General features: G+C 38.1%; 1 protein-coding gene across 1 annotated transcript in view; it reads left to right on the top strand.

Annotated features, from left to right (window-relative positions):
• Positions 1–13306, top strand: part of LOC107574230 (integrin alpha-11-like) — a gene marked incomplete at its 3' end in the record, with an annotated part of 43602 nt that overhangs the window by 3854 nt on the left and 26442 nt on the right. The window contains exons 2-6 of the mRNA XM_016260685.1: positions 2740–2851; positions 7664–7773; positions 9014–9105; positions 9193–9307; positions 9394–9521. Coding sequence (XP_016116171.1) covers positions 2740–2851; positions 7664–7773; positions 9014–9105; positions 9193–9307; positions 9394–9521 — 557 coding nt within the window. The remainder of the gene's footprint in view (positions 1–2739; positions 2852–7663; positions 7774–9013; positions 9106–9192; positions 9308–9393; positions 9522–13306) is intronic.

Raw genomic sequence — 13306 nt, forward strand, 5'->3', positions numbered from 1 at the left:
CAGCTCTAAAATTATGCTTTAGAATTTAATAACACATTTTTTTTTTGTCTGGAAGAATTCATTTCATTTCTTCTTAAAGCCCTCAAAGTGCACAACCCCAAATATTTTTTATTTTGTTTGTTTTTTTACTTTTTTTAAGCAAAACTGATGGATAAGTGAATATCATTTTCTGTGGTAACACATTACACCACAAACCGTTATATCTTGTGTCGAAGCCAGACGGTAAAGAGACAAAACAAAGCTCTCCAAAACACATTCCACAATCAATGAGACTGTGAATGTGAGGAGCGTAGTTTCATTTCTGACGTGTTGGCTTCACGACAGGCCACTGTGTCTTATTAAGTGTGATGACTTTTCATCCTGGGCATCTGTCTGACTTTTCATCCGGCTGAGAAAAAGAGAAGAATATGGAGGAAATGTGATTGTCCCTTTGTCTTTTTTCCCTGTCAGGGGACACGTTTCCCCAGGAAATTAAACGTGAAAGGGGATGTGAGGTCACTTCTATGATACCGTATCACGATAAACATTTAAATGAAATCCAGAGGCTGCGAATGTCCATCCAGAACCCGAGGGAAGCGGGAAAAGACCATCTACTGCTGTTTCATGTGGTCTCACTGACCGTTTGATAAACCATGCCAGATAAACTGTGCCTCCTGAAGAACTACAAAAGAGTAGAATAAGTGTTCTTTAGATGCATTGCAGCATTTAGACCTTTTATCAGTAACTCCTTATGTGAGCGCAGCAACTTCACAGTAGGCTATTTATGCCAAAAAGGGTCATTGGAAATACATATAGTATATACATATACACTATATACATAGAAATCGCTGCAGTTTCCAGTTGAAATGAACACCAGAGGCAGTAAAACACAACAGCTTTTATTCCTTTTCAGACAAAGTATGATTTACAGGGCCAGAGTTTCGATTATGAAAGTCTATTTTTCGCAGTTCCTTGCGGAATATTACGTTATGACTTAAAAAACAACAACAACAGTAACAGTTTTGAACAGTAAGATTTGTAATGCTTTTTAAAGAATCCTCTTCTGCTCACCAAGCCTGCATTTATTTGATCCAAATTACAGCAAAAACTGTAATATCCTGAAATATTTTTACTATTTAAAACAGCTGTGTTCTATGTGAATATCTGTTAAACTCTAATGTATTTCTGTGATGCGCAGCTGTATTTTCAGCATCATTCCTCCAGTCTTCAGTGTCACATGATCTTCAGAAATCAGTATAATATGCTGCTCTGCTGCTCAAGAAACATTTCTGATTATTATTATTATGTTGAAATCAGCTGAGTAGTATTTTTCCAGGTTTCTTTGATGAATAGAAAGTTCAGAAAAACAGCATTTATCTGAAATAGAAATCTTTTGTAACATTATACATGTCTTTCTCATAAATTTAAAGCATCCTTGCTAAATAAAAGTATTCATCTCTATCATTACTTTCCCAAAAAACTAAATATATATATATATATATTTTTTTTTTAATTGCACAGACTCTTTCGAATGGTAGAGTGTATAATGTTACAAAAGCTTTTTATTTCAGATAAATGCTGATCTTTGGATCTTTCTATTCATCAAAGATTTCTGAAAAAAAAATCTCAACTGTTATAAATATTATTATTATTATTAATAATAAATGTTTCTTGAGCAGCAAATCAGCATATTATACTGATTTCTGAAGATCATGTGGCACTGAAGACTGGAGTAATGATGCTGAAAATACAGCTTTGATTCACAAAAATAAATTATATTTTAAAATATATTCAAATAGAAAGCAGTTATTTTAAATAGTACAAATATTTCACAATAATTCTGCTTTTGGTGTATTTTGGATTAAAAAAATGCAGGCTTGGTGAGCAGAAGAGAATTCTTTAAAAAAACATTAAAATTCTTACTGGTAGTGTGCATATATATTATATATATAGAGAGAGTCAAAAGTCTTTATAGAGGGGATTTTGGATATCACTTTTTATGCTTTCATTAATCTGAAAATACTGACAACAGACAAAAAAAAAGTTCTCCATTTAGAAATTAAACGTTAAATATATACCATATGAATAATAAGAAAAATTAAACACCCTCAGTAAATACCTTCAGAATATAGATAGGAATAGAACTGTTAAGTTTGGCGTGTTACTGAAGTGGAGAAAACGGCCTTTAAAGATACAGACGCAAATAAATAAAGTGCAATAAAATAAACACTTAAATGAGCCTAAAAGAAAACAAGCTGCGCAAACAAAATAATCCAAATCCTCAAAATTGATGCATGAGAAATGTTTCAGGTTACTTATGTAACCATGGTTCCCTGAGTAGGGAACGAGACACTTCGTCCTCTAGGGGTCGCTATGAGAAACCTAGAGGACACAGTTTGAAGTTTCCATGAAAGGGAACGTCTCAGGTTACTTATGTAACCATGGTTCCCTGAGTAGGGAACGAAACACTGCGTCCTCTAGGGGTCGCTATGAGAGACCTAGAGGACACAGTTTGAAGTTCCCATGAAAGGGAACGTCTCAGGTTACTTATGTAACCATGGTTCGCTGAGTAGGGAACGAGACACTGCGTCTTCTAGGTTTCTCATAGTGACCCCTAGAGGACGCAGTTCGAAGTTCCCATGAAAGGGAAACAATGGTTTTGCATATAAGCATATAAGAGTCTAAATGGTATTTTACCATGTATTGAATCCATTTACACCCAACTGAATCTAATTGAAAAGCTGTTTTTGTTTATTTCAGGGCGGCGGACCTGCTTTAATATCGATACCAGACATGCAAAAATCATTAAGGGGTCGACGGAGGCTCAGTTTGGATATACGGTTCAACAACACGAGGCAGACGGCCGCAAATGGTAAGACTGCTTCTTCAGAAACTGATTTGAAAAGATCATCTGATGGCAACCTTGAATTTATATTCCCATTTTGAGTTTCATAGGCCTGAGAGAACATTCCCAAATGAACATTTTACAGCTCTGATGTTGAGATCCCTGACTTTCATGCCTTGGCAAATCTGAGCATAGCTTGACTTTTTCCTCAGGAGAAATACTACAGCAGAAGTCTTCATTTGCTCTCTCTCACTGCTGTCTAGAAGAAACTATCGAGACATTACAGAGAAAAGCTCAATTTCAGCAATAGTTTTCTTCTTGAATAGTTTCATCCATCATTTCTTCCGATGAAATACTGCTGTGAAATGCGATCGTGCTCATGCTTCTTCTGTCTGCTGGCAAACACACAGTCTCAGATTCGATCTCGAAACTCTCTTGAAGACGTATCGCTCTTGCTTAAGTAAATCAAACATAGCTGCATCTGCACATGGGAAATTAAATAAGCAATAAACAAAACCATTCACAATGACAACCAATAGCATATGTTCATAGAAGCAAGTGAGTCATACTAGCAAGGACATTTAGTTTTACAAATTCAATCAATTTATATCAAAACAAGATATGAAAAATGGTCCACTGCAAAAAGGAAACCTGAAGGAAATACTACGTTAATAATATTTACTTAAAAGGACAGTTCATCCTAAAATTAAAATTAGCCCATGATTTAATCACCCTCAAGCCATCCTAGGTGTGTATGACTTTCTTCTCTCAGACGAATACAATCAGAGTTATATTAAAAAACGTCCTGGCTCTTCCAAGCTTTATAATGGCAGTGAATGGGTGTTGAGATTTTGAAGTCCAACAAAGTGCATCCATCCATCATAAAAAGTGCTCCACACGGCTCCAGGGGGTTAATATCGTCTCGTGAATGCGCGTGAATCTCGTGAATGGTCATACAATAGTTAGCGGAAGCTAGAGATTAGAGTTTATAAAGTTTTAAATATGGATATTTTTCTTACAAAAATGCATCAGTTTGCTTCAGGGTGTCTTTATTAACCCCCGGAGCCATGTGGAGTACTTTTAATGATGGATGGATGCACTTTATTGGACTTCAAAATCTCAACACCCATTCACTGCCATTATAAAGCTTGGAAGAGCCAGGACGTTTTTTAATATAACTCTGATTGTATTCGTCTGAGAGAAGAAAGTCATACACACCTAGGATGGCTTGAGGGTGAGTAAATCATGGGCTAATTTTCATTTTTGGGTGAACTGTCTCTTTAAAGCCTATCGTAGATATTAACGTCAAGAGAATTTATCATTTTTAATTTAAAATGTTTATTCTAATTTCAAACAGACAAGTCCCACCCCAAGCTCACATGAATGATGACGGATCAATGTTTTGAAAGCATCGCAAGGTTTCAGTGTCTCTCTCTTTATGAAGTCTGACAGACCATGTGACTCTAAGTGAGAAACAGTTTAATATAAATAAAATTAAATCAGATTTAGGTAGACCACGATGTTAAACGTAATACATTTCCGGACCAGGTGCCTGTATAATTGCAGCCATGCAGAATGTGACATCCGTCATCTCATCATGATAAGTAATGCCATTACTGTAACCCAGCTGGTCTGTATATAGTAAAGCCAATCAATTACACTCTCACAGCTAACAGCCTTTAAAACACAGGGTATTGTTTTTGACTCATAAAAGCCCAGACACACAAAAGAATATCATTAAAGACACTCCCAAGGCATCAAAACCCCTAAATCCTTCCTATTATTTAATCCTGAGGTTTGTCATCATTGACGGGGGCCTTTGGGAAAACCTGGGGGCCTTTGATGTGCGCAGGTAAATAAGTGGAAAGTATTTGCAGTATGAGCTCTGGAAAGTATGTGTTTTGACGCTTGTAATTCCCAAACCTCCTCCTGTGCATCCCATCTCAAGACAAACCATGTGTCGCGCGCTTCCCTGTGGAATGTGATTTACTGCGCAGAACCGAGAGGAATGCTGCTTTTCCATTTGTGTAGAATGTCACTTAAAGTCAAAGGAGTGTTTTGCTTCATGCACTAATGCATAAAATTATTTTTAGTTCTTAAAAACACATGCATCTAAAATTAAGTGTTGCAAACTATTCAAAAAATGGTCCCCTGCTGTTCTAGCCAAGGTCTGAGCGCATCCTGTTTACATGTAAGAGTGTCTGGATGTTTTTTTTTTATTCCATATGAAACAAAAATCGCCTCTATTTACATAAAGGAGTAGTTCAGTGAATGGGTGCCGTCAGAATGAAAGTCCAAACAGCTGATAAAAACATCACAATAATCCACAGCACTCCAGTCCATCAGTTAATGTCTTGAGAAGACAAAAGCTGTGTGTTTGTAAGAAACAAATCCATCAAGACGTTTTAACTTTAAACCATTGCTTCCAGCTAAAATACTGATATTAATATCTGATATTGCTTTCTATTATGAATATTTTCATTCTGACAGCACCCCATAATTTATCAGTGCACATTTGTCATCAAAACTTCTGAAGATCAAGAAGATAAATCAATATATATTTATATTTAGATGCATAATGATATAATATATTAAGTTTTGTTTTCTGAATTTTGTTTGGGGGGGGGGGTAATCTTATTTTCCCTTTAAATTAAGCATAAACACTTAATTTTTTTTATTAAGTAAATTTTCTTTTCAAGTACAGTGGGGCAAAAAAGTATTTAGTCAGCCACCAATTGTGCAAGTTCTCCCACTTAAAAAGATGAGAGAGGCCTGTAATTTTCATCATAGGTATACCTCAACTATGAGAGACAAAATGAGAAAAAAAATCCAGAAAATCACATTGTAGGATTTTTAAAGAATTAATTGGTAAATTCCTCGGTAAAATAAGTATTTGGTCACCTACAAACAAGCAAGATTTCTGGCTCTCACAGACCTGTAACTTCTTCTTTAAGAGGCTCCTCTGTCCTCCACTGGTTACCTGTATTAATGGCATCTGTTTGAACTCATTATCAGCTAAACTATTCATTAGAGTATGCTGGGATACTTGTAGGTTGTTTAGGATGAGAAAGAGACTGGTCTGTCATCCTTTAAGACATTGAGCTCCAATTTATTCTGAAAGCCCTGGCATGCTGAATTAGCATCGGCTGGCTTGGAAAAACAACCGGGTTGAACTTGGCGTTCCTGAAATAACTTTGCCTCAGGATAGACTAAACCTTCACTACAGGTGCCAAAGAGTAACAGTACATTCCAACAATGACTGGCGTTCAGAAAGTGGTGCATTGTGGGAACTGAGAGTGCTGCACATCCCAAAAACAAAAACACGTCATGTGACTTAAAGCAAAAACAAATCCTATGGTACACTGAAAAAAAAATGGAAGAAACATTTTGTAGAAACATTTTCACTCAGAAATTGCTTCATAAACAGTTACAAAGAAATGGCAACACATTTAATAAATTTTTAACATTGACATTTTAGAGTAGAAAAACTGAAATAGTAGCTATTTTCTTGTGAAACATACAGTACTCCAATAATTTGTTTTATTTTGAAAATCTTCACTTAATATACAGCACATTTTTTACCCTGCTTAATTGACTAGTTTGCTTTGCTGGTCTTAGTAAGGTTTAGCTGGTTTCTCAGCCTGGTGAAGCTGCTTTTCAGCTGGTTTAGTTTCCGGAACTTCTCTAAAACCAAAAAACTAGATTTTCTTGACTACAAAACCAACAAACCACCTTAGAATGGTTTATGTTGTTAGTTTTTTTTTTTTTTGTATTGACATTATGACATGTCTGAGAATTGGCTGACTGTGATACAAAACACATGTTTGTAGATAAAACCATCAAAGACCATCCAGACTAGTGAAAACCACCCCAGTGGCCAGTTCAAACCAAAAAAACACATTTAAACCAGCATAAGGTAGTTTGCTGGTCTTAGTAGGTTTAGTTAGTTTCTCAGCTTGAAGCTGTTTTTTAGCTCGCTTAGCTGGTTTAAGTGCCCCAAACCTCTATCAAACCACTTTGGTGGCCAGTTAAGACCAACAAACCACCTTAGACTAGTTTATGCTGGCTTTTTCTCCATATTGACCATATGACAAGAGCACAAATTGACTTTAGGTCGCAGTGGCAGGGGAGGAATGTAAACATTGCCATGGATGGATTTCACAGGCCAAACTCTGGGATGCGGTTTGTCCTCGCAGCTCTAAACGTCTTGATCTCAACGTAAACAGCATTACCGAGTTTGCTGTTGGTTTCTGTACCTTAGACTAGTTTATGCTGGCTTTTTCTCCATATTGACCATATGACAAGAGCACAAATTGACTTTAGGTCGCAGTGGCAGGGGAGGAATACAAACATTGCCATGGATGGATTTCACAGGCCAAACTCTGGGATGCGGTTTGTCCTCGCAGCTCTAAACGTCTTGATCTCAACGTAAACAGCATTACCGAGTTTGCTGTTGGTTTCTGGTATTGGCTCCATCTCAAATGTACCTCAGAAGCTGGAAAAATCTGCTTAGCGGTTCCCTGCTGCTGGGCTCGTGTAGGGTTTTCCTCCTATCAGGGAGTGAATGACTTCGACTGGAACGCAGCTGGAATGTTGAACTTGTGATCCTGTTTGTGTTTCTCATAAAATGGCTATTTGGAAGGATCTGCTACCGTTCACCAATTTATTCTCAAATAAAAACAACAGTTGAAGCTGTAAAAGTACGCAAGGAAAACCTAATATCCCAAACTAGATTTTAATCAAGCATCATGCATAATTGAAGATTACATCAAACAATTAAACCTGATCAAAAAATGCATGGTGTATAAATATTTAAGGAAGTATATTCTTGCATTTCAGGCTCCTGGTCGGAGCTCCCTTTGAGAGCAGCGGTGAACAGCAGACAGGTGACGTCTACAGATGTCCACTAGACAGCAAACCTGCCGCAAACTGCACACGACTGCATTTAGGTATCACATCACATCATCTGACACCTCAAAACGAATAAGTAGCCCAATAATGAAAATGTGCTGTTAATTACTCACCCTCAGTACATCCAAGACGAAGGTGACTTTTTTCTTCAGTAGAACAGTAAGGAAGATTTTTAGCTGAAACCGTGATCCTTGGTGATTCAGAAAATGCAAGTCAGCGGCTGCCTGTTTTTGAGAATAATAAAAAGGAACAAAAAATTAACACCCGTGGCTCCTGACAATATATTGAGGTCATGTGAAGCAAAACGATCGGTCTGTGCAAGAAACTGAACATTATTTACAGCATTATTACATGTAATCCAGAGCCTCAGGCAAACGGGGAAATCAGATTCGGATCTTTCAGACAGTTCGTTTCAATTAACTGGTTCAATTCACTAGTTCATTTGCATAATCACACAATGACGTCACGTATACGCAATTATATTATTAAAACACCCAGTAATGATGTGAAACGTCATATGTTTTACTTGTCTAAAGCATATAAAGTGAATAAACTAGTCTTCATTAGCTCACCTTTTTACATAAACAATGAGAAACCATAAAAACTTTCATTTGGCCCCTTCATCTTCGGTCCGAGTTGAAGTGTTTGCTCAGTTCAGTGACTGTTGGAGGAACTTGAATGAGTTCATTCAACATAGAATCAGATACAGTCACTATTTTGGCTGATTTCGAGTCACAGTGACTGTCAGGCGTCTGAAAGTGAGTTTTGATTGAGGAACTTGTAGATCTGTGCTGCTCGAGCCGCGAACTGTTTCAGATGCTTCAGTCCGATTTGGTGAAATGATTCATCTAGTTCACTAAAAAGAACCTGTTCAAAAGAATGATTCGTTTGTGAACCGGACATCACTCCGGACTGTTTACCTGAGGCTCTGGATTACTGCTAATAATGCTGTAAATAATGTTGCACAGACTGATCATTTCGCTTCATAAGACCACAATATATCATCAGGAGGCACGGGTATTAATTTTCTGTTGCCTATATATACTTTTTTTGTTCTCAAAAATGGGCAGCCATTGACTTGCATTTAATGAATCACGAAGGACCACGGTTTTAGCTAAAAAAATCTTCTTTACTGCTCTACTCACGAAAGAAAGGCACCTACAACTGCAAAAGTTCATTTTTGGGTGAACTGTCCCTTTAAGCTTTAGAAAGGCAATTTAACAAAACATTGTGTAATTCTTTCTTTTAACTTTCTCTTGCTGTTCGGCTGTTTTTAAGGAAAGATATCCCTGAACAATGTGTCTGAACGCAAAGATAAAATGAGGTTGGGAATGACTCTCACCTCAAACCCGAAAGACAACAGCTTTGTGGTAATATGCTTAATGCAAAAAGATCATCATTTTTCATCAAAAATCAAAATAGGTTCTGAAAATGGTTTTATGCTGACTGTGTTTTAGGCGTGTGGGCCGCTGTGGTCGTACGAGTGTGGAAGCTCCTACTACAGCACAGGCATCTGTTCAAGAGTCAACAGCAGCTTCAACTTCACCCACAGCATCGCTCCAGCCTTTCAAAGTAAAGCCAAACTCTTCATTGATGAAGATTCTTCTCATTAAGTATTGAAGATCACATACATATTGACAGCAGCAGTTTCTCCACAGGATGCGAGACCTACATGGACATAGTGATTGTGTTAGATGGATCCAACTCCATCTACCCCTGGTACGAGGTTCAAGATTTCCTGATAAATGTGCTGCAGAAGTTTTACATCGGTCCAGGACAGATCCAGGTGCGTCTGAATTACGACCTGGAAAATCAGTTTTGGACTGTTCTGACTTTGATTTGTGAAGGCTTGTACAATTGCAGCACTTGCCACTGTACTCCTGAGGATCAGGAACTCGTCAAAACAGTGCAAACTAATGTGATCTTTCAAGACAATATACAAAATTGTTAACAGAATATCAATTAACAACATTTAAAACCACTCAGAACACCCTAGCAACTGCATAGCAACAAAAACTACCAAGAACATCCAAGCTCATAACAACCTAAAAACTCCTCAGAACAACCTAGCAACCACACAGCAACATAACAACTACTCAGAACACCCTAGCAACCACATAGCAACATATGAAAAAACACTCAAAATTCCTTAAACAACATAGCAATGTTTTAAACCCCTCAGAATATCCTAGCAACCACATAACAAAACCTACACAGAACATCCTAGCAACCACATAGCAACATACGCAAAACCACTCAGCTAAACACCTTAGAAACAACATAGCAAGATTTAAAACCACTCAGAATACTCTAGCAACCACATAGCAACAAAAACATCCTAGCAACTGCATAACAACCTAAAAACTCCTCAGCACAACCTAGCAACCACAGAGCAACATAAAATCTACTCAGAACACCCAAGAAACCGCATAGCAACATAAAAACTACTCAGAACACCATAGCAACCGCATAGCAACATAAAACTACTCTGAACAACCTAGCAACCACATAGCAACATACAATAAAACACTCAAAACACCTTAGAAACAACATTGCAAAATTTAAAACCACTCAGAAAACCCTAGCAACCACATAGCAGAACATCCAAGCAACCTAAAAACTCCTCAGAACAACCTAGCAACCACAAAATATGAAAAAACACTCAAAACACCTTAGAAACAACATAGCAAGATTTAAAACCACTCAGAATATCCTTGCAACCACAAAGCAACCTAAAAACTACCCAGAACATCCTAACAACCTAAAAACTCATCAGAACAACCTAGCAACCGCATAGCAACATAAAAACTACACAGAACAACCTAGCAACCGCATAGCAACATAAAAACTACACAGAACAACCTAGCAACCGCATAGCAACATAAAAACTACACAGAACAACCTAGCAACCGCATAGCAACATAAAAACTACACAGAACAACCTAGCAACCGCATAGCAACATAAAAACTACACAGAACAACCTAGCAACCGCATAGCAACATAGAACCTATCCAGAACAACCTAGCAACCACATAGCAACATAAAAACTACTCAGAACACCCTAGCAACCACATAGCAACATATGAAAAAACACTCAAAATTCCTTAAACAACATAGCAATGTTTTAAACCCCTCAGAATATCCTAGCAACCACATAACAAAACCTACACAGAACATCCTAGCAACCACATAGCAACATACGCAAAACCACTCAGCTAAACACCTTAGAAACAACATAGCAAGATTTAAAACCACTCAGAATACTCTAGCAACCACATAGCAACAAAAACATCCTAGCAACTGCATAACAACCTAAAAACTCCTCAGCACAACCTAGCAACCACAGAGCAACATAAAATCTACTCAGAACACCCAAGAAACCGCATAGCAACATAAAAACTACTCAGAACACCATAGCAACCGCATAGCAACATAAAACTACTCTGAACAACCTAGCAACCACATAGCAACATACAATAAAACACTCAAAACACCTTAGAAACAACATTGCAAAATTTAAAACCACTCAGAAAACCCTAGCAACCACATAGCAGAACATCCAAGCAACCTAAAAACTCCTCAGAACAACCTAGCAACCACAAAATATGAAAAAACACTCAAAACACCTTAGAAACAACATAGCAAGATTTAAAACCACTCAGAATATCCTTGCAACCACAAAGCAACCTAAAAACTACCCAGAAAATCCTAACAACCTAAAAACTCATCAGAACAACCTAGCAACCGCATAGCAACATAAAAACTACACAGAACAACCTAGCAACCGCATAGCAACATAAAAACTACACAGAACAACCTAGCAACCGCATAGCAACATAAAAACTACACAGAACAACCTAGCAACCGCATAGCAACATAGAACCTATCCAGAACAACCTAGCAACCACATAGCAACATAAAAAACTACTCAGAACAACCTAAAAACTACCCAGAACAACTTAGCAACTGCATAGCAACATAAAAACTACTCTGAACACCCTAGCAACCACCCACAACACTCTAGCAACCACTCTTAACACCCTAGCAACTACCTAACACCACCTACAACACTCTAGCAACCCCATGTAAACCAACACCACAAGCAACCATCTAGCAACCACCCACAACACTCTATCGACCACCCCCTAGCAGTCACATACAATACAACACCCTAAACTAGGACTGCATGATTAATCGAATGCGATTGTCATGCGCATTTTCTTAATAAAGCCGGTTCTGTAATCAGCAGTGAATCATCATCACGTGCTTTCAGATGGAGCAGCATTTACTGCACAGAGCCGCAGTTCACTGATAAGTTACGCAAAAAAAATGTAGTAAATGCTGCTCCATCTGAAAGCATGTGAAAATACCACATTTAATACAACCAGAACACCCATGCAGCCACATACAAACCAACACACTAGACAAAAGAAATATAAACCACCCTGAACACCCTAGCAACCACCTAGCAACTACGAACAACACTCCAGCATTGTGCCAGGCAGTATAGCACAGCTAATATTTTCCTCAGAAACTGTATTACTCTAGTTTGTTTTCGCACTCCCTCTGTCCCTCCTCCACTCTTGTAGCGTATGGGTCACTAATGGTGCGCAGATGGTGTTCAGACTACAAGCTGTAAGAGGGGTCTTCAGGATCACGCTCTCTCATATGCAGGGAGGTGACCTGTACATACCTGAGCCCCAACACCCCTCCCTCTGCCACGCCTAGAGTGTCGAGGTCTCTGCCCAGCCAGACCTTATTAAAGTATACGAGCAGAGAGCCATCCGTCCTGCCTGAGCTTTTAAATACAAACATCCTGATAGTTTAATGGGCTAATTAACTTGGATTTCAGATCCTCAACAGCAGGTCACAATGGTGAGCATGAAGGTCGATTCTTGCTCTGCTCGGTGGACTGAGAGTGTTTAGTTTTATAAGGATTTGTGTGACAGCACACACCAACAAAACTAAACTGCACATGATAGGTGAGATTAGGTAGTAATTCATTAACTAAATCCTGTGTGTGGGAATGTAATCATAAAAAAAGGTGTTTGATTAATATGACTACAGCCTAATGTCAGATCCTCCAATTTGGCTGCTCTGGAATAAAAACTACACAGAACAACCTAGCAACCGCATAGCAACATAGAACCTATCCAGAACAACCTAGCAACCACATAGCAACATAAAAACTACTCAGAACACCCTAGCAACCACATAGCAACATATGAAAAAACACTAAAAACACCTTACAAACAACATACTCAGAATACCCTAGCAACAAAAACTACCCAGAACAACTTAGCAACTGCATAGCAACATAAAAACTACTCTGAACACCCTAGCAACCCCATAGCAACATAAAAACTACCCAGAACACCCTAGCAACCGCATAGCAACATAAAAACTATTCAGAACCACCTAGCAACCACATAGCAACATAAAAACTACTCAGAACACGCTAGCAACTACATATCAACAACTCAGAACACCCTAGCAACTGCATAGCAACATTTAAAATCACTCATAACACCCTAGCAACTGCATAGCAACACCCTGCCTACCATGATGCA

This window comes from Sinocyclocheilus grahami, unplaced genomic scaffold (assembly GCF_001515645.1).
Source record: "Sinocyclocheilus grahami isolate Dianchi unplaced genomic scaffold, SAMN03320097.WGS_v1.1 scaffold2155.1, whole genome shotgun sequence".
In the NCBI taxonomy this organism is placed as follows: Eukaryota; Metazoa; Chordata; class Actinopteri; order Cypriniformes; family Cyprinidae; genus Sinocyclocheilus; species Sinocyclocheilus grahami.